Below are 22,702 nucleotides of genomic sequence, written 5' to 3' on the forward strand. Positions count from 1 at the left end.
ACGATGCAATTAAAGATTTCACGCTCCACGACGAGACTAACTCTGCATAGGAGGTGCCTCCACGATGTCCCGAGTAATTGCCCGGGGGGTATTTTTGGTGCATCGAATTTTCCCTCTCCCCGCAACACTTTTCTCGGTGTTCATGCCTCCTCGAATGTAGCGTTTACCCGCGTGATTAATGTAGCTTCATACATGAGCCAGCTGGAATTATATTTAGACAGTATATGCCTCGTAGCTGATTGTGATGAGCTGAAGGCATCGAGTGTAATTATACGACAGGAGATCCTGTTTTGTGCGAGAAAGTGATATTATTAGCATATGAAATTATACTTAATGGAGTTGAGATAGAAAATTGAGGAAGGAAGAATGGGCAGAATGAGATATTTTTGCAAGTGTCTTTGATATTCTATATCAAAGACACTTGATATGAACGGTTTCTATCTATAATAGATGCATCTATAAAATTATTATATAAATTATTATAATTTACCTCCCTGTTAAAATTTGTTATTTATTATTTGTTATATTTTATTCTGCAATAATTTTTCACGCGTCATTTATTCAAAAGTAAATATTTCGCAGGACTTGTATTCCTAAAAAATATTTTCCACAATATTTTTTCCAAGAAGTTTTCTCCCAAGGAATTTTGGGCGGACACCAATCCGAATAGTTAAGAAGCCTCGGGAGTAAAAAAATCTATTGAAAGGCGGGAAAAACTTTGCGCCATGAAGTCTCAGACAAGAGGGAATGGAAAAATATGAGAGATGATTCATAAAATTTGTTCTTTTTATATATTCAGAATGAAGGGAGTGGGGGATTATTTGAAAAGGAAAATTAATTTTAAAAAATGTTCAAAAACACGAAGTGGCGGCGCCGCCATCTTCGGATGATAGCCTGGTGATAATATAGAGATTGAATGTATCGATCGGTAAAATATCTTGAAGAAAAAAAAGTACCGATCAACCATTACGCCCCATCCCTCGACAAAATGGCGGCAATTCTCAAAGTGGAATAGTGACCGAGAGTGTCGCCCTTACTTCCCATTCACATTCCCCAAACTTTCTCCCCATCTCAGGCTTAACAAAATAACGTCGTACATCGTTATCAGCAGCTTACATTCCACTGAGACTAGAACGAGAGAAACAGAGAAAGGGCTAGGTAGCACGTAGAATTGCAGTTGACTCGGTGAAAATGGAGGGAGCAATGGTGTTATCTTGCAACGAACAGTTAAAGGATTTCCTCCGAGTTTCCATGATGCCAAGAAAGTGGTATAAATAATTAACAGAACAATTATCTTAATGCCATTAAATGCTTCCATTAGCATGAATTAAGGATTTAGTAGTAAACCAGTGAATCTGTAAATTGATAATGAGAGGGAGGTGAAATCAAGGAGCTGAATAATCCAACAACATGATTATTTATTCTTTCATCCTTTATTTCTCTATTCACAGTCAATAAATTAACAATGATCGAAATCATTACAAAGACTCAAGATTTTTTCGTTTAATTTTTTTCAATTTCCCACTGTTACCCTTCTGTCAGATTCTGTAACCACTAGTCCCGCAATGAATCAATAAATGGATCATATAAAAAGTAACGCACACAATGGCGCAGCTAAAAAATGTTTCAATTTCTTTTATTGTTTCGTATTTTTGCATTGCTCTTTATTTACAAAAATTTTCCCCCCCAATTAGCAATTACGGACTAGATTGCTAAAATCTATACGAATGTTACTTCTTTAATTTCAGACATCAATCGTACGACACCATTGGATGATATTTTTCTTCTTTCGATGAATGCGAAGTCTTTGATTGAGGAAGAATTGATAATCGGATGGGTTACAGGTATTCCCTTCATTCTTCTGGATTGCAATTACTACGAAAAATGATGAATTTTACACCAAAACTACTTGCGCGCTTTCAATATCATTCTTGTCGAGCTAATAAAATCACTATCGTGTCTATTTTCTTTCTCTTTCATTTATTAAATTGTAATCTCATAAACTCGTCACTGATTAACATCTTAATTATTTTCATCTTCATTATTCTCTACGCACTGCATTTTTTTTGTGATCGATGGAACGGATAAATTCTATATGTAGCAACATCACCGAAGCCTGTCAGTCAACTCAATCCAGATAAAAATGAACTAATATTTGTTATCAATTAAAAATTGTCCCCAGAATTCACTCAACACCCATTGGGACATTATCATGAGACACCGGGCTAGTTTATCGTTTGATTGAGTCATTGGTAAGCATGTACATCTGTTTAAACTAACCTCTACGCAACTCGATAATGATGGAAAAATGTAAACATGCAACGATTAAGTGGAATTCGTTAATTGTTGACTTTTATTATTCAACATATTCAATTTCATTCATACTTTATTTATTTACAAATTCAATTGTTCATTCAGTTATAAATTACACTATACAGAGACGCATAAGATCCAACTTTTACTCATTAATATATTCATATATCTGTAAATGTTATTTTTAATTTTCGTTTGTGTTTTATTTTTTTCCATCAATCTATGAGATAGAATCTAGTCTTGAGTTTTGGCAAAGTTAAATCCGATACGAGAAACATATTATTCATTATCATTTCTCGTTGCTCAATATTTACATGTGTCTGTCTACCTACTTTTCCCTTCGTTTTTCACGTTTAACTTTTAATGATTAATTACTATTTTTGGTGATATACAGTATATACACTGTCATCGTTTATTGAATTAATAACAACGATGACAGAAGATTGTCGATCGTCAGTACTCAATACAATTTAAGCTGTTTAGCTGGCGATCACCAAATACAACATATAAAAAGAAAAAACAATATCAAAACATTTTTTAATAAATTATCGAGATATGTTATTATTCTAGATTAATCAGTTTTCTTACTTTCGTTGTTAAAAAAATGTATAAAAGAATGGATTTGAGCGATTCTATTGGCAGTTCTGATTGATGGAGTATCGTCAGTTGATGACCCAAGTTGGTCTCATTTATTGTTGATTAAAAAAATTAAATAATTGAATTAAAACAGATGAAAGCAGACGAGAACTGTTCTATACAAGTTGAAAATCTCTTGATATTTCCTGCTCATTAATTTATTGCAATAATCCTTCAATCCTACCTAAATCGATCTACTATCACAAGTATACCTCACTGAGTCAGTGGTATACCCTAGGCCTTTCCCCTCGTTCCAACGAGCTTTACAAAGATCCTCCACATTTACCATATCTCTTTGAAGTTAAATAAGGACGTCTTTTTTCCTGAATATCTCGTGAGCATGGGGAAATAAATTGGCCATCAAATGGCTTTTCTATTTCCATCCTATCCTCATTCCCTTTCTATCCTCAAGAGTTGCGATCGGAACGTAATGGAATTTATTTGACTGTTTGATTTTTCATTGAATGAAATAAAAGGGTTTCAACAAAATAATCGAAAAAATCGTTAATGAATAGAGAATTTGCATGAACCTCAGTTTTTAATGGGAATAGGACTCAGTCCATAATTAATTTGTTGGTCATGACGTCACAAAGTCACAGTTATAGTTCTCCACTAGCCGATGCGCGCGCACTCTAGGTTGAATTAGGCTGAATACGTTTTACGATTGGTTGGGCCTTAACCAGAGCTTGTAATGTTATTGGCTATCAATGCCTGACCACTTTTTCGAACCTTGTTGCTGGAGACATGATCTCGGAATAAAAAATTGAGAGAAACTCATACAAGTTCCTTAGTTCATTTTGATTCAGAGGAATTAATTAATTAAAATATTAAGGACAACTACTATCATTCTATTTACTCGATCCTTGCAACGTAAGTGAGCCCCTGGCAAAGTTGCCAAATGTCTTTATTGGTGAATCAACAACAGGTGTTACGACGGTTTTATCAAAATAATCGAGAGAAGTTTCGAAGAATTGTGAACTTGCATGCACCTCATTTTTCCCTTGCAATATAGCCAAGGTAATCATTAATCAAAAAAAAATTGACAATTCATTAAAAATCAGTCGTTTTCGAGATTAACATGTTGGTTATCACGTCACAAAGTTAGAGTTGTAGTTCTCCACTGGCCCATTCGCGCGCACAGCCTAGGTTAGAGTAGCCTGAATACGTTTTTCTAGCGTTTTTATTCTAGTCATAATTTCGGAATAAAAAGGTAAAAGAAACTCATGCGAATTCCCTTGTTCATTCTGATTCAGACAAATTAATTAATTAGAATGTCTACGGATAACTACTCTCATTCTATTTACTCGATCCTTGTGACGTAGGTGAGCCCCTGGCAAAGTTACCAAATGTCTTAGTTGGTGAATCAACAACAGCTGTTACGAGTACTTTGTCCCTGGGTGGTGGTGCTGAACTGATACTAGACGAACTAACACCAGAATCACTTGACTTTTCACTCAAACATCCCCGCTGATTAATACTGGCTGTTGCAACTGTTTCACACCCAATACCAAGATCACTGCTACCACCAACTCCATACTTAGATATTGCCAATTTCCCAGGGCTCACATCATCCCCGATAACAACAGTTTCCCCAAAATTACCCCGTTTGGCGATAAATCTGACGTTACCAGTGCCTGCACGCAATTGTGGAGATTTCTCGAATTGTCCCTCCTTGGCTGCAGCACCGGAATTTGAGATGTTCGGATGGTAATCGTCTTTGGCGTCAACGTGGACAGTTGCTTCGCTGCATTTTTGTACGGCTGATGAATTGAGATTATTCTCACGAGAGAGTTTTCCGGTTTCGGGGCTTATTGTACGCCGAGGATTCTTGTGGGCGTCGTAGCAGCCAGAGTCCCGGGGAAACTGACGACGATTGAAGGGTGAACAGTGGCCTGGAGTTTGACTTGTCAGGGCTAAACGGTTCATCTCGTCGCCTTCGGAACTCGAGGCTAAGTCACCTTCACTTCCGGCTGTTGAAGAATTCATTAAATGGGTTCATTATTGACTCCTTACTTTGTGGATTGTTCAATTTTAGAGTGTATGAGGAAGGATTGTATAAGGTTTCAATGATTGAGAAGAATTGAAGATGTGGTGGGATTAGAAATAGATGGATATGATTATGTTGTCAAGTCGAGTTCACTGCTAAATGAGGTTTTGTTAAGCTAGTCTGGCGGCGCGTTCTCGCGCATCTCTATGACGTGAGAATAGACAAATGGGATGATAGACTCAGTCACAAGTCTGACAGGATGGTGATTTTTCCGGAGATTTGGTTTGAAAAAGTAAAAGAAAATAAGCCGTAACAATGAGAAGAACTATAAATGTTGAAGGAGGACTTAAATCGACCTTGTAATACAGCTATATTGGTAGATTGGTAGATACCTATTGGTTAATGCTGAAATTTGGTTGAGGTTCCTTGAAGTATTTTATTCCGAGTAGATAACTTTGGTTTATACCAGACAGTCTGAAGCAATTTCACAGGGAAAATGGATTCTTTGATTTTAGTGTTTGAGAGAGGATAGTGAAAGATTTCAATGATTGAGAAGAATTGAAAATATGGCGGGATTCGAAATAGACGAAAATGATCAGGTTGTCAAACGGTTGAAGTCGAGTTCACCTCTAGTTGATGTTTGTTAAGTTAGTTTAGCGGCGCGTTCTCGCGTGCCTTTAGGACGTGAGAATAGACAAATAGGGGGACAGACTGGAGGTTTTCCCTGAGATGTGAAATGACAATGGTTTGAAAAAGTAATAGAAAACAAGTCCTAGTAATGAGACAAATTACAAAAGATGAATGAGCATCTAAACCAATCCTGTAATACAGCCCATGTTGAGGTCTAAAGCAATTTTATGAGGATAATCAATTGTTCAATTTTGGACCCTTTGACGGAGGATTGTAAAATATTTCAAGGCTCTCGTGTGCCTCTATGACGTCAGAATAGACAAATAGAATGACACTTAGTCAAGAGTATGACAGGCCGAAGATTTTTTCTGAGATGAAAAAGTAAGAGAAAATAAGTCCCAACAATGAGAAAAAAGACGAAAGTTGATAATCTTTGAGTCGAGAAGACATTATTGAAATTCAGTTATTCCAAGTATCGAATACTTACACTGGAGATCATGAAGTAACTGCACAGCAGTGAGAATCTTAGCCCTGTGCTCTGGATGATGAATACGCAGATAATCAAGGTCTGCTGGCTCGAGTTCCCGGAATAGTTCCAGGTCCTCATATCCATTTAGAACAAACACCGGTATGTGTTCCTGCAATTGAATTGCAAAACAAATTTCAATAACCGTTAAAACCTCTTCACCATTTATTTAATGACAATATTGTCACGGTCTCTACTTCCTTATATATTCATTCGTTAATGTTATTCATGGAAATTTGAGGGGATAACGTCTCGGAATCGCGAGCAAGAAGAAGAAAATCGAGAATTATGTTGAGGCCACATTGAGATACTGCCAGAAAAAATTGAAAAAAATAATCCGAGTCAGTAGATAAGATGAACAGAAAAGAAGAAATAGGATGGATGGAGGTGAAAGGATGGGAGAAGAGGGAGAACCGTAAATCCTGCTTTGCATTCGGAGTGATGCAAATGTAAATCGTTCAGAGTTGGGTGCAAGATATTGTCTCTCTGGAAAAAAAAAAGAAATAAAAAGAAAAACTCACCTGAAGATTCATTCTCTGTAAGAGCTCTTGAACTGAACCTGGTTTTTGTCTATATCTCTGTCCCCATTTACCTCTCTCAGGCTCACCACGACGAGGCACTCGTTCGTTCAGTATCTCAACATTTATAAACTTGAAGTGGCCAATACGACTGTGAACCACTCCTTTCCAGAGGCCACTTGTATTCATCTGTACTACATCGATCACATCGCCTTTCTGAAATAGGAGAATCAAACGAAATGGTGTTTTATTTCTTTTAGCCGGTATTGAAGCCAGTGAGGAAGGTGAATCGCATTCTCATGAACTTTGGTGAGAGCATTAAATAAATAAACTATGAGATGGGTTGACAGGAGTTTTTCTGTGGTCTCGGCTCTGCGCCTGATGGAGATGAAAATACAGTACAGCTGAAGATCCACAGGAACATGTATAGAAAACGGGACTATATGGGAAAGAGAACCACAAATTTATGTGTGAACATCTCATCGACGCAGTATGAGTCAATAAGTTATGGTATTCTTGAGGGTGAGGAACGGTGTGAAGATTTATGTGATTAGAAATATTATTTAAAGAATGATTTTTAAATGATTTGTAGAAGAATATTCACTCTCGTTCAAGAAGAATATTCATCTCGTTGTGCACTGGACCTGTTTTTGAACAGAATTACTCCGTTTTCCGGTGCCCGATAAGATGTTTACACATAAAAAAAACCAAATTGTACCCCTCGAACATCCTTAACCACTCGGCCTACCTTAAACTTCAATGCGTCTTTGTCATACGGACTAGGTGTACAATCGACGAGTGCTTTGGCTCGACAGAGTACAGGTCCAATGGATGTTGGACTAGTAGCATCTCTATCCTCACAAGATATAGAGCTGTGATTGCTACCAGCTCTCACCAATGCCTGTGTACTCGATCCACTACCACTGGGTAGGCTCTCAACACTACTCGCACTGCATGGAAATGCCTCGGAGGACGCTCTGTCTTGTCTCAGCCTCGTAATTTTCCTCTGCACATCATGCCTCAAATTCCTCGCTCTCCCTGCTATCCCGGCTCTCGCATCACCCTCCAGAAGAGCACTGGCCTCCGACTGTAATGCATAATCAGTCAATTCTGTATTAATAATCATCCTCACTCTCCCTATAAGAACAAAAACAATAAAAAACTGTCCAAGTCTCGTGGTTGTGCAGCGTCAAATGAACAAAAATATTTCAAGAATCGTTGATTCATTAATCATCATGTCGACTTGTCGGTGGATTTGTGTCAGTATGTTGTACAGGAATGTGCTGAGTATGTTATGGAAATACATCATGCAACCCTTGGGTATTGAATTAGTGCAATTACTAGAAATGATTAATGCAGGGTTCAATAGCTTAACAGGAGAGACCGTAGAATGAAAAGGAGATTGGAGAGAACGTACTGTATGAACGGCTGCCGAGTGTTGATTCTCTAATTCCTCCTGGTCCTCGTAATCACTCGATTGGCTTGGCGATAAACCCTCCTCACCGCTGCTCCGACTCTAAAAATCCATTCGTACTTGGAGAATAGAGATCTAAGCGAAATGATTCAGTGACCGAGTGCTAAATTTTCGTAAGTCAAATGATCAATTTTATTGAAAATGGTTTCTGATTTCACTATTTACGTAAACCAATATTCTCGTAACGTTTTATCACTTGATTACTGAATCCAGATGATTAAAGAATTAGGAGAAGTGAAATAAAAATAATAGCGATTGAATAAGAGGATTTCAAAGCGAGGCGATTATTAATGAATAACTAATGATTGTGGCAGAATAGTGTTAATGAAGATGAGATTACAGTTTAATTACTTATTCAGTCGTAATTTGCGTCTGTCTGTAGCAGCGGTGGAGCATTTGCGGGGTCCAAATATAGTAGGAATGTTAAATTTCAAGGGATATTATGATAATTTAAACAGAAATTGAAATGCGTGCAAGACAACTCTCTGATGATGATGACTCTAGGTGTGATTAATGACCTAGGTGATTTCTTCCAACAACTTCAACTCATAAACACGTTTCTAAATACAGCGGGAGGTGAGCGATTTGCTTTTTTTATCAAGCNACTTGGCGTTTCTCCTCTTTTTGGGTATACAACTTGCGTAAGATAGTCCAAACATCGGGAACAAACACCCAGGGGTTCAACCGACGTCTCAAGCGGGGGGTAGGGGGGGGGGGGGGGGGGGGGGGGGGTGAGTATTGTCGGTACCTGTGTGATGGGAGTAATCATGAAGATGATGATCAACAGATTTTCAAGATATCATGGGGAGCTCAGGAAGTTTCAGAATTTTCGCCAAAAATTTCGTTGTCTGTCTCATTAACAGAATCAAATGAACCCAATGAGAAGAAAATTTTCTAATATCTTCAACATTTTCTTGAGACAAGTAAATTTTCTTCAATTGCTTAATTCTCTCAGGCATCTGAACTCACATGATCCGAGAAAGGCCTCATGCTTCAAAAATATTCTTGTACTCAAGTATGATTTTGTCGCAAATGAACTTACTTAAATCGCGTAGAAGAATCGTCAATCTTCTAGTCTTTATTGTTTTCATGATTTTTTCGTTATGCACTTCCAATATTGCAATATGTGAAATATTCATGACGTAACGCGGAACCATAGTGATGAATGAAAATTTATTCCAGTTCCGTGAAGTGCACACATTCTGAGATTTAAGCCATTGAAAATAATTTACTTCTCTCAAGAAAATATGTTTCAGATATTAGAAATTTTTTTTCTCAGTGCGGGAATGACATTTCTATCAATTAATCAACTTGCTAATTTATTTTAATTCATGCTCTTAATATATGATTCAGGTTATATTCAGGTTATTCTAACACGCGAATGACCCAGATATTATTGTTCATCAGCAGAGAGACGATTTATTCTACATTCATGAAATCTCCATGACTTTTTCCAATTAATTATTCAACAGCACCGAAACACCAGTGATGTCCAATTAATTAATTACTCATCCCTAATGGAATTGTGTATTTGGGGATCGAGGCGATAATTGAAAAATCACGTTAGTGAGCTTGCACGTGAGTTCAATCTTCAGAAATAGGTTAAAAATCGTCACGTCCTGGATAGACATGCATAGTATGATCGAGGGAGTTTCACGTGTGGTACACATGTGGCCTTCATCCCCTTAATCTGCACGTCTCAAAGACCCATTCACGGAAAATCCATATTCATGAGTTTCTAGGTACTTCGTATGCTGGTAAACACTAAATATACATCAGAATTATCGCTTGTTTTACGATGGAGATGTTGTATCTCATGTTGGTCGGGTCCGGGGTAGCTATTAGTGCGTCAAGCACAGCCGTCTGGGTCGAGCGAAATAACGACAGTGTTTGAATGCTGTTTAGAGAAATTCAACGAGGAGTTGAGTTGACTGGACTTGGAGCTTAGGAACTTTGATTCAGAGTTGAATTGACTCATGTCGTTGAGTCAACTCCACCTTTTTTTGATAAATTGTCGATACCCGTAGAAGGTTATCATTGAAATTTCGTTACCTTCATTGGCTTCGAATGTATTCATGAAAAAATCAAGTCGGATTTGAGTTGACTTCAAACTCAAACTCAAAGGAAAGGTGGGTGGACTTGACTCAAAGTTGAGTAGACTCGGCGCAAAGTTTTGTGAAACTAACTTTCAGTTGAACAGACTTGACTCAAAATTGAGTGGACTTGACTCAAAGTTGAGTCAACTCAACATAAAATTAGCTCAGCTCAAAGCTGAGGAAACTCAATTCAAAGTTGAGTTGACTCAAAGTTGAGTATAGACTCGACGCAAAATTTTGTGAAATTAACTCTAAGTTGAGCAGACTCGACTTAAAATTGAGTGGATTTAACTCAAGGTTGAGTCAAGTCAACATAAAGTTAACCCAACTGAAAGTTAAGGGAACTCAACTTAGAGTTGAGTAGACTCCAATCGAAGTTAGTCGGGATCGATTCAAAGTTGAGTAGACTCGACGCAAAGTTTTGTGAACATAACTTCAACTTGAGCAGATCTGATTCAAGGTTGAGTAAATTTGACTCAAAATTGAGTGAACATAAAGTCAACTCAATTTAAAGTTGAGGAAACGCAACTCAAAGTTGGGTAGACTCCAATGAAAGTTGGTTGAACTTGACTCAAAGTTGAAGTGACTCAACTTGGGGTTGAATTCACACAATTCAGAATTGAATTGACGTGAATGTATCTCGTAGAGTCGACTCTAACATCTTCCATCCCTTTCAACTCATCTCGACAATAAGTGTTTTTGAAGAAATGTCAAAAAACAAATTTTTTAACTGACACAATAAAAAAATGTCCTGACATGTTTCCTGAAAATCAGTGGCGGTCAAGTTAGTCCAACATTCAAGAGGACTTTGCTTGCATTATGAATATGATAAATGATTGCAGCCAGGATAAAACATTTTTCTGAACAATGAAACTACCTAAATGACGTGAAATGATGTAAGGGAATGTGTTTTAGCTCTTTTCTCTATCTACAAATATAATTTCTACCCAAAATACGAACATATTCGTGTATGCTACGTTGTGGAATGGATTTCGACGATTTGACCCCTGTACTTGTGATACTAGCTGAGGTAGTTGCTACAGGACGACGTTGATTGCTACAGGGTGACGATGAGTGGCATTGGTAATTGTTGGTTGATTGGTGGCGTTGATAGTGGTACTGGGGACAGTGGTGAAGTTGACCAATCATTATCTTCTCGCTCCTGTCCACCGACACAGTCGACAATCTCGAGTTCACATGCTGCAGTATTTTTTTATTCTGTCATTTCTGAGTTTAACAAATATCTCATTTATGATTGTCTGTTCCACACGGAGAAAAATGTACGTTAGAAGACAATTCAGGCTTATGCTACCAGAAAAATAATTTCCTTGGAAATATTTTTCAATTCACACGGATGAAAAAAATTAATAGAAAAACCTAGCGAATTTGCTAGAAAGTTCTATTGAATATTCTCTATTGAACACTTGAATAGAATCAGCCAAAAACTAATAGAAAGTTCAATAGAAATCCAACAGAATTTTCTAACGAATTCGCTAGGTTTTTCTGTTAAATTTTTCCGTGCGCGCAATATTTCGTTTCAACTGGCTAGGAAAAATCCACATAAAATGTCTGGAATACTTAATACATGGCAGAGATATTTCCGATTGATACATTCAGATAAATTATTCATAATATTTGTTGATAAAAGAAGAATCTCCCACCACTCAATCAAATTCATTTCCCTGAAATTTGAATAACTCAAGCGTTTCCTACTCATCAATTTATTTCAATCCCAATTATCATTTCAAATTGATGCATTTTAATTTCACCTTCGAACCCCACTGCCAACAGATGCAAATAAAATCCTCACTAACGGTTGGAATTTCATAAAAAATTCTTTGATACGAATTTTCATTTTCTCCCTTCGTTTCTTTTTTTTCGATAAAAAATGTGCGTCGTTAGAAATTGATTAAACTATGAATTGGAATGTATATGAAAGCCTTCGGCTTGTGGATGGTGGGGTAGGGGTGGTGAGGTCTAAAATTCTCATATCGATGCAGCGCAAACGATACGATAGGAGGGTTATGGATGAAGTAGAACGCGAAAGGGGAATGGGAATGAAGGGAATACTCTGGAGAGATGCAAAATTTTCATCGGATTCCAGATGGTTCAAACGCTTTCTCTCTTTCTCTTTCTCTCTCTCGTCCACTGTACTTCCACCCTTCATCCCCTCCTTTTCTCACTACCGCCTATTCCCATTGGGGATGAACTCCCGTACTCCTCATACCGAGTCGGAGAAAATTGGCAACGTTCCACGTCGATGAATAGGTTATTCACGTTCGTACTCACGCCAAAGTGTCACGATGCAGCGAAGGGTTATTTTGAAGTTCGATTTTTTAAAAATTATCCTTGTTGATGTGTCCGATACACCACGATCCTAACCTGGCTTCGCTCGATTCAAAATAGCTCTTCACACGTATGGAAAAATCGTATAGAAATTCTCTATACGGATTGCGTATAGAATTTATATAGGATTTTCGTATATGATATTCGGACAGTTCTATACGGATATTTTTTATACAAATTATTTGTATACGAGTTCTATAGGTTTGATCCGATACGACCCACTGCCACATGTATAGACACATTTCGTATGGAGTGGCGACATTTCTCTACGTTTTTCTCTGGAGCGTTTAGATATCTTTCGTATGAAAATAAAAATTTATGGAAAAATTTAGGTATAGAAATAGTTCGCATAGAAAATATTTGTATAGAAATATCCGAATATCATATAGGGAAGGGTGGGGTAAAATGGACACTATACTTTTTTAAAATTATTCATAACTCAGAAACAAATTTATCAATTGAGCTCAAAGAGAAATAATTGTTCTTTGTATTGAAAAAAAAATTATTAAATTTTATCAACATTTCAACCCCTCATTAACATTTTAAAATAATTCAAAAGTGTTCGTTTTACCCCAACCTCCCCTACGGAAATCCTATAGAATTTCTATACGCAATCCATATAGAAAATTTCTATACGATTTCTTCATATGTGCGGGCCCAGAAACATGAAGTAATATTGATCATTCTTCTGAACAAATTACATGAAATGAATTGAAATATATGGGCGGTTTATTGAAACAAAGAGAAGAAATCTTTTTATGAAAGAGAGTCGAGAATAAGTGAAGTCCCAGGTGAGGTTTCAAGAGAAAAATATTCAGGGTTCATTCCGAAATATATTTCAAATTATCCTCATTTGAAAATGAATGGTATCACGTCATTTGTTGAAAGCTTGTCACACTTCTTACTGAGATGATCTCATTTGTCTATTGCCACGTCATTGAGCCGCGTGGAAGCTTACAATAGTATTATTACTGTTTGGAAATGGCACATTTGCCAAATATGCAGATCAAATACTCTGTTCACAATAAAACTGACCATAATTTGCTCATTTTTTTCTATTTTGTCAAGCAGCCTTTTCTAAAAAATTGTGTCATACATATATCGAATCAAATATTATGAATATCTCAAAAGCCTGTCACATTTTTGACTGAGTTTATCTCATTTGTCTGCTGTCACGTCATAGAGGCGCGCGAGAGCGCGCCGTCCGACTATTATATTCAGAAGAAGGGGGAATACAACAGGGTATCATTCCCTAGTTGGAAATCGCATATTTACCAAATATGATGCAGTGTAATTAACATGCAGAACCAAATACTAATAATTTTCTCATATTTCGATCATTAGTCTTTCTGTTTTGTCAAACAGTAACACTTCGAAGTGGTTGAAAGACTTCGTTTATCTGTTAACATCGAACAATTTTTCTGTTTGGATAATTTATTTGAATCCAATCACCGAGTACAAAATTTTGTTTATTTTTCCTGGTGAATCAATCACTTTCAAAGTGAATTATTTCTGCTTTGATATTTCATCGTAAAATTCTGGAAATAGCATATTTTATTTGATCTCAACAGATACATTATCAGATAGAAATTCAATGAAATAAACCGGATGATGGCAAATAAACAGAGAATTTGAAATTAATGAATTATTCATCCGCTCTTAATTAATTGCTTTCAGGGGGAATCCATTTAGGTGAAATAGATATTAAATTTTCAATGAATCCATTAGTTTGATTCAAATAACTCATTCTTTCTGGGGGTTTAGCTGACCGGATCTGCAATAATCATCATCCAAGGCTACAGCGTTTAACGAGAATTGAGATGTGTCTAATATAATCTCGAATAAATAATATCAATTGCATTCCCCAGTCCTGGATTCAAACCTCCACACACGCATTTGTCAGGAACAAATGGCAAAACAAGCCAATAAAAATGGAAACAGGAGTGGCAAGGGAGAGGATTGATTAATTGAAAACAGCGGGATGTACTTGACTGACCTGTACGTCGCTGCTGGCGTAATCACCACTCTCGCGTGATGCTCTGGAATGCGTGAGTGGAATGATGGTTGGTGGATTGTTGTGTCCCTGAGGGACAATGAGACCTCTCATTGTCGACATTGCTGCTTTTCGTGAACGATCACGGGGGAGGCTTATGTCACCCGCTGTCCGAAGGGATATCACACCCTCACCACGATTCTCGGGTCGAAGGTTTAGGGTGAAGCACACTCTGGAAGAATCAGGGCTTATATTAATAGTTCTTCTTTAATCAGAGATTCTTCATCATTTCGTGATGATTTATGATTTTTCCGGCAATTTTTTCGGCAAAATCGTTTATTTCATCGGGATTATTATGAGAAAATTGCATGTTATTTATAAAAATCGGGATTTTTAGATTGATTTTTACATATTCATTAATAAATAAAGTTAAAAAAATGTTTTTTTCCAATTCCTCCGAAGGAATCAAGGCTTATATTAATACTTCTCCCTTAATCAGAAATGATTTATCATTTTTTGATGATTAATGTTTTTTGTTGGACTTTTTTCCTCAAAATCCTTCATTTCAACATGATCATTTCGAGAAAATTGCGTATTCCTCGTAAAAACTATGATTTTTCAATGGATTTTTATATATTCATTAATCCTGAAACTTGAAAAAATTGTTTGTCTTTCCAATTCCACCGAAGGAAACGGCTCATATTAATACTTCTTACTTAATCAGAGATCATTTATCATTTTTGATGATTTATGTTTTTTGTTGGATTTCTTTCGTCAAAATTCTTTATTTAATTAGGATTATTTTGTGAAAATTGCGTCCTATTGATAACAATAACAATTTTTTGATATATTTTTATATATTCATTAATCCTTAAAGTCTAAAAAGTGGGTTTTTCCCATTCTACCCAAAGAATTAAGTCCTATTAAGGATGATTCATCATTTCATGATGATTTATGATTTTTGTTGGATTAATTTCGCCGAAATTCATTATTCCATTAGGGTTATTTTGCAAAAAATGAGCGATTCATGAAAATGATGATTTTTTAATTAATTGTTATATGTTCACTACTCCTTAAAGTCTAAAAAATGTTTTTCGCGTCATATTTATAAAAATAACAATTTTTTGATATATTTTTCTATATTCATTAACCCTTAAAGTCTAAAAAGTGGGTTTTTCCAATTCCACCCAAAGAATTACGTCCTATTAAGGATGATTCATCATTTCAAGATGATTTATGATTTTTGTTGGATTTTTTTCGTCAAAATTCTTTATTCCATTAGAGTTATTTTGCAAAAAATGAGCGATTCATGAAAATGATGATTTTTTAATTAATTGTTACATGTTCACTACTCCTTAAAGTCTAAAAAATGTTTTTTTCCCATTCCTCTTCAGAATATTTACCTTCCATTTTGAATAGTAGCTGTTGGCACAGGTCCCCCACTGGCACCCATGAGGAAATCTTCAGGATCAGATTCATAAGGGGGCTCATCATACCAATGCTGTCCTCCCGGCCCTGGTCCAAGGCCACTGGCTCCCCCACACCTCGCATCCTCGTCGTACATGTACGTGTCATCTAATAACAGAGCCCCCGAAAGAGGAAAAGGAGAGTAGCAAAAATTCAATCACTGTCAGTTCCAAATTTTCACGGTCAGACGGAGGATAGACACTGGGATGTTTGATGGACATAGGTTTTCAGCATATATGCCCATTGAGAGGGAAAAAAGAGGGTTAGACACAAAAAAGTCTGGGACGCGACGGGTGTTTACGATAACAAGATTAGATGAACAATATGTGGGGCTTCGGTGTCCCTAGCCGTTCGGATATTTTCCCTTTCTTTTTTATTCGTCTAGATAAAAGTCCAAAGGTAAGCGAACGTTGAAAGGAAAATTTTTGCTTCTGGATATTCCCGGAGGAGTTTTTCATGTGTCGAGGAATTGTTCTGTTTACGTACCTCCAGGATTTTGACCTCGACCGTCTCTCCCCAACTGCATTAGACCCTGCCGAATGTCTCTCAGAATCTGAAATAAAAAAGTGGGAAATTGCTCTTGTTATGTAGATAGTATAGTTATTCTTGCTAATAAATTGACAATATGCTTCTGAATGGTTATTTTGCACATAATTTCCTTCTATCATGTATAGTTCATCGTTTATTTCATTTTATTAAGTTGAATAAGATTTCCTTTTACCTAATTTTGTCAGATTTTCAACTTAGTTGAATGTCATCAGCGTCATTATTCTTATTATCCCCNTATTAAGTTGAATAAGATTTCCTTTTACCTAATTTTGTCAGATTTTCAACTTAGTTGAATGTCATCAGCATCATTATTCTTATTATCCCCTTTCTTCTATACAACCGATTGTCTTTTTTGCAGTTCTATCTCTCCCCTCAGCCCTTCGATAAAATGTCAATAGAAAAATTTTATTTACACATACTTGAGTGAATTTGAAACATCACATTTGAAGAAACCATCAGAAAGCTCACTTTCAGGGAAATTCATGAAAAATTCAACATTTTCAAAAATCAACATAAAAATCAAAGCAACCAATATAGCTATCGTAATCGTCTTTTAACGTCGACTTAATGGCATTAAAACAAACATTTTAAGCTATGACTGAATTAATTTGAAGCATGATATTCAAAGATATCCCCGGAATTCTAATTTTCAAAAAATACAAAATTTTGAATAAATCAAAACAACGATTATCGCTATCGCCTTCATTTTCGAACTCGGTCAAAGGGACATCCAACTAAATTTTTTAAGCCATCATTCAATCAATTTGGAACTTTTTTTCAAGTTATAGTGGGACAACGGATTTTCGAAAAAATTCAAAAATTAAGAAAACTAATCGATGAATTAAATTTCAGTAGGGAAGTGGTAAAACGGTTTAAGTCGACTCATCTCCCAGTTGAGTTTTTGAGGAATATTTCCGAATCTAAGGGAGATAGCGAAATTTTCGTGATTACATTTGTTGTAGCATTCAATCGGCTCTACAAAAAACGTTATAACAACAATTTTGCGATCTCCCTTAGGTTCCGAGATATTCTTTGAAAACTGTTCAATAGTCAAAATTAACTTGTACCGTTTTATCACTTCGCTACTGATTTCTTCCACGACTCTCGTTAATGGGCGAATGATCTACTGACTAACAAAACTTGTCATTCTGACTGTAATATTTGCTTAATATGCCACTATGTCTTGTTATTCAAACTTTGAGGGCCCAGGTGGCATAAAAGTTACGATCATTTAATGATATGTATTTTTGACACAATAGAAACAAACATCGATATAAAACTGTGACTTTAATATTTCCTTAATATGACACTATGTCTTTCTTCTTCAAACGTTGAGGGCCCAAGTGGCGTAGAAGTTATGATGATATGGTAATACGAGTGTTTGACACAATAAAAGCAAATGTCGATATAAAACAACTTCACGAAACTTTCATCCCTTACAGCTATAGGATACCTCATCACCGACGAATATAAAGTATTCATGTCCCGCAGAACATTACAACGTGAATAATCTCTCATCATTTACAGAACATCCCCCAATCTCGTTCAAATGACACCGACCGAAATCCTCTCCTCTCATTTCAGTAACAGCCTATCCCCGAAAAAAAAAACACGTCTTGTAATCACCAACGATAGTTCCCTCCCAAGTGCGCCATAACACCTCTCCCCTCGTCCCTCACTTCTTGCCGCAATGTTTTTTTCATCGAGTCCCGTAGTTTTCCCAGAACACGAAGCAAGTTATTTCGGTAGAGCTTTCCCGAGTAATTATCGAAGTTGAGATCGGCCCAGGGGGTATCTGAGTAATGGACGGAGGCGGATTGCTTATACTACAAAAGCCCAAGTAGATGTTTCAACCCCTCAAGGTGAGAGAGAAGTGACTAGTAAATGCGAGAGAATTGTTGGAGATGCTGGCATTGGCAGTGGATAAAAATGCTTGTGGGTGAATTCTCCGGGAGTCCAACGGAAAAATACGAGGGGCCTCTCCTTTTTTTTCTCTCTCTCTCTCTCTCGCTACTCCTGAAGTATGGGAAAATGGTGGAGAAGAGCAGTGAGTTTACTCGAGGGACTCGTAAAGCTGCGGTTGGGAGGTGACACTAAAACTTTTACGGGAATGCCAACCTTTATTTCCATATTGCTTGCAGTCTCAAAGGCAACTTCTTTCCTATTCTGCTCACTCATTTGTCCACTCACTTTTTTCCCTCTCCTTTTGGATGAGCTAGTTCCTACCAATTTCATCGAGCCCACTCACAAACTCGCGAAAGAGGCAGTGACATTTTATTACTTCATTTTTTTTTCAACTTTTTGTTGACAAAGTTTTGTTGTTCCCGGTAATACTGGATTTCTGTCATTGGAGGGGAGAATTTTTCTCTTTTTTGCTCGCTTTCTCTTTGAAATTGTTTGAGGTCGAAAGTTTGTGGAGTGCTTTTAAGCACGATAGAGGCAATTTATTCAATCAATGGAAAATAAAATGAGGGCTCAGGATCGATGGGAAAAAGGGGAAAAAAACGGGAATTCGTTTTGCCGAGTTCTCTGATAAAGTCTTTAGCTTTAGTTTTGGGGATAGGGTGGATAAGAAGTTTTTTGGGGAAGGTGGAAGGTTTTCTAGGCTGAGGTAATCCGGGATAATCTCACTTCTGGACTGGTGTTGAGGTTGTTTTCTGGGGTAAATCCTTGACCGTAACAAGTTTCAACTTTTTGGTGGGGATACGTTTGTGCAAGTGCAGGGGAACAGGGCCGCAGTTTTCACGAATGTGGATTCTTCTTGAAAACATTATGATGTGGACGATTGGTTCTCCGTGACATCGAATTAGCGAATCCACATATTATTGAGAACGGCTGAGTTACGATCTTGTTAGCTTAATGTGTTTCGCACATTTTTTTTAGTTATCGTGGCACAACCGATTTAAAAAAAAAATCAACAATCTAAGAAAATAATCGATTGATTAAATTTTAATTAATGGCGATCGATAGGGCTCAATAAAACCTACATTTGAACAGAAAAAACTCAATTCCATCCATTCATTAGCGAACAATTGAAGAAAAACTTTATAACACACACACGGAGAGACATTTTTGATAAAAATTATCCTACCGTTCTATAAAAGTGTATCATGAGTCATCGTTTCCTCATTTCTATCCCGAAATTTACTAAAAATTAATATATGATGATCAAATTTTATTCTACGTTAGAGAAATTTTATCCTAACGAATAATAAATTTTATCCTGCCGGTACAGTAATTTTTACTCGACCGACACGGTAATTTATATTTTTATCAGGATGAAATTTCTCTAACGTAGAATAAAATTTGTTCATCATATCTTAATTTTTACTAAATTTCGGGATAGCAATGAGGAAACGATGACTCATGATACACTTCTATAGAACGATAGAATAATTTTTACCAAAAATATCTCTCCGTGTAGATATTACACATAGACACATACGTACGAACACTGTCTAAAAATTGCATTTTCAGATTTTTTGGATCATAATGGGTCGATATAGCACAAAAAATCCAAAATTTAAATTTGTAAAAATTTAATCTAAAAAATATCGTGCAGTAGGATACAATGTTATCAACTTATTACAACGTCCATATCATTCACCATCAATTTTCCTCAGTATAAAACCAACATATTCACCTCTCAACTTCACCCCCTCCTCCGCCGCAAATAGAAATACTTGATTCACTCAATCTCATTTCCCCCGAAAGAAGACAATCAGATAAAAATATTTCTGCAACGCAATTGTGCATGCACCGAAATAAACCTGTAATTGAAGTGCTCTCCAAGAAAGGAAAGTAAAAAAAATCACGATAATAATTTCGCGTAACGAATTCATGACGCATCCACATTCGCTTTAAGGACGAATATCATACCCCTCGATCTCTCGATCCACTTTACATAATAAGAGAGGCATCGTAGCTGCTCATATCCCTCCGCAAAGTGTATTACACGTACTATCACGGAATTCCTTCCCGTCGCATGCTAATTTCTGGTTTAAACCAGTGCTAAAAATTGCCTTCTTTTATTTTTCTCGTTTTACAATGTTTATCGCTGCAGTCAAGGCGTTATCAACTCGACATTTCCCTCATTGGATCGATCAATTGAACACGGGAATACGGGGATCATGTAATAACGAAGAATTATGTAATATGAAAAGGAATCTGTTAATCGCGTTGCGTGCATGTGCGAACTGAGCGTGGATAGAAAATACAATTAAGGATGGGGATCAATCACGTGAGTCTTCCACACGTGATGGGATCACATCATTCATATATGTGAATCGATAAGCTCGTGTCTATGTCGTAAATATCGTAATCTGTCGGCATTTCTTCATGATGGAAAGCTCAATTTATCGGTCGATGTTTGTGAAAGGTTAAAAGGGCCAAAACTGCGTTAGATTTTTTGTCATGAGAACTGATAAACGCTCAAAATTACAAAAATTGATAATTTGCAATCTGGGGGTTGAAAATTTTTATGGAGTGACATTCAATGTGAAGACTATTCAAGTTAAGACGTTAGACCCGAAAATGTATCTTATCGACGAACTTCGAGATTAGCGAATTTTTATTCATTTTTTCGGATTTTCCGAGATTTTTTCTGGATTTTAATCGTCTCCTTAACGTTAAAAAAAAATTAATTTTCTCATAAGACTGTGTGATTTTTGCATTTCTAGATTAATTATTATCAATCACTAGGGGGCTACGCCCCCTACTCGCTCCACTCGCCAACCCACATGACCTTTATTTAGACCCTTATGCTGAACCTTCCTTAAACCTCATGACCCTTTTTCTGACCCTTATAACCCTTAATCTGACCCTTGTGAACCTTATTTGGACCGCCATGACCATTATTTTGACCCTTGTAACCCTTAATGTGACATGTGACCCTTAATTTCTGACCATTATTAGACCTCCTTGACTCTTATTTTGACCTCCATGGCCTTTATGTAGACCCTCTTTCTGACTCTTATTTTTATCCTCATAACTCTTATTCTGACCCTTCCTTAAACCTCCTGACTCTGTTTCTGACCCTTGTAATCCGTAATCTGACCCTTGTGACCCTTATTTGGACCTGCATGACCATTATTTTGACCCTTGTAACCCTTAATGTGACATTTGTGACCCTTAATTTCTTACCATTATTTGGACCTTCTTGACTCTCATTTTGACCTCCATGGCCTTTATTCAGACCCTCATTTTGACCCTTATTTTTATTCTCATGACCCTTATTCTGACCCTTGTAACCCTTAATCTTACCCTTGTGACCTTTATTTGGACCTCCACGACCCTTACTTTGACCCCCATGACCTTTATTTAGACCCTCATTCTGACCCTTAGTTTAACCACAATGACCCTTATTCAGCCCCTTGTAACCTGACCCTCATTATAATCCTCCTGACCTTCATTTTTGCCCTTGTCACCCTTAGTTTAAGGGTGACTGAATATTTAATAAAATTGGAAATTTCAACTTTTTTCAACAGTCCGTTAATCGAATTGGAATATTCACAAGAAACTCACCTCTTCGTGTTCTTTGTGGAAGCGCTCTTTTTTCCTCAAAGCGTCCTGCACCTTTAACTGGAAAAAAACCCTGATTGAACGAATCATACATAATAAGAAAGACATCGCAGCTGACTAGAATAAATATTTCCAAATTAGGGAACTTGCATGGAGCTCAGTTTTTCCTAATTTCTCTATTCAGCCATTTTACACAACTCATAGATAGCTGAATGAAAAGAATTATGGAGAAATATTACCTCGCTATTTTATAATAATAGGGAATTGGCACGTTTTTAAAATATTTCTTTTCCTCAAATATATGCCCCCAAGAACCCATATTTGATAAGGAAACACGAAAAATAGTTTAATCATTATTTATTTGCTTTGAAAAATTGCATTTTTTAAAGGTTCTAAAAAGGCCTGTGACGTCAACTCGTTGGAGGCTGAAATTTTTGTGTGGCGCCATCAAGCGGTTTAGTACAACTGCTGGAATCTACGAAAATACTCTGTATGCCATGAGCGATTTCAACGAGTTTAAATTCCACAACTTTTAACAATCAATTATTAATTAACGAACAATATTTATAATGTTCACAAATGAAAAATCAATCATTTAAAGCAAAAAATTGAGATTAAAAAATTAAAAAAAGCTCCTGCAGGTTCCC

General features: G+C 36.6%; 1 protein-coding gene across 1 annotated transcript in view; it reads right to left on the reverse strand.

Moving 5' to 3' along the window:
* Positions 1-1,437: 1,437 nt before the first annotated feature.
* The window catches only part of LOC107048862 (SAM and SH3 domain-containing protein 1), a 233,541-nt gene continuing 212,276 nt past the window's right edge, over positions 1,438-22,702 (reverse strand). Inside the window, exons 7-16 of the mRNA XM_015272292.1 lie at positions 22,059-22,115; positions 16,473-16,539; positions 15,923-16,094; positions 14,523-14,751; positions 11,141-11,380; positions 8,028-8,126; positions 7,359-7,697; positions 6,614-6,826; positions 6,054-6,204; positions 1,438-4,919 (exon numbers count right to left, since the gene is read on the reverse strand). Of these exons, the coding sequence (XP_015127778.1) occupies positions 4,246-4,919; positions 6,054-6,204; positions 6,614-6,826; positions 7,359-7,697; positions 8,028-8,126; positions 11,141-11,380; positions 14,523-14,751; positions 15,923-16,094; positions 16,473-16,539; positions 22,059-22,115 (2,241 nt within the window). The 3' untranslated portion in view covers positions 1,438-4,245. The remainder of the gene's footprint in view (positions 4,920-6,053; positions 6,205-6,613; positions 6,827-7,358; positions 7,698-8,027; positions 8,127-11,140; positions 11,381-14,522; positions 14,752-15,922; positions 16,095-16,472; positions 16,540-22,058; positions 22,116-22,702) is intronic.

This window comes from Diachasma alloeum, unplaced genomic scaffold (genome assembly GCF_001412515.2).
Source record: "Diachasma alloeum isolate Michigan unplaced genomic scaffold, Dall2.0 Dall_scaffold_00198, whole genome shotgun sequence".
NCBI classification, from domain to species: Eukaryota; Metazoa; Arthropoda; class Insecta; order Hymenoptera; family Braconidae; genus Diachasma; species Diachasma alloeum.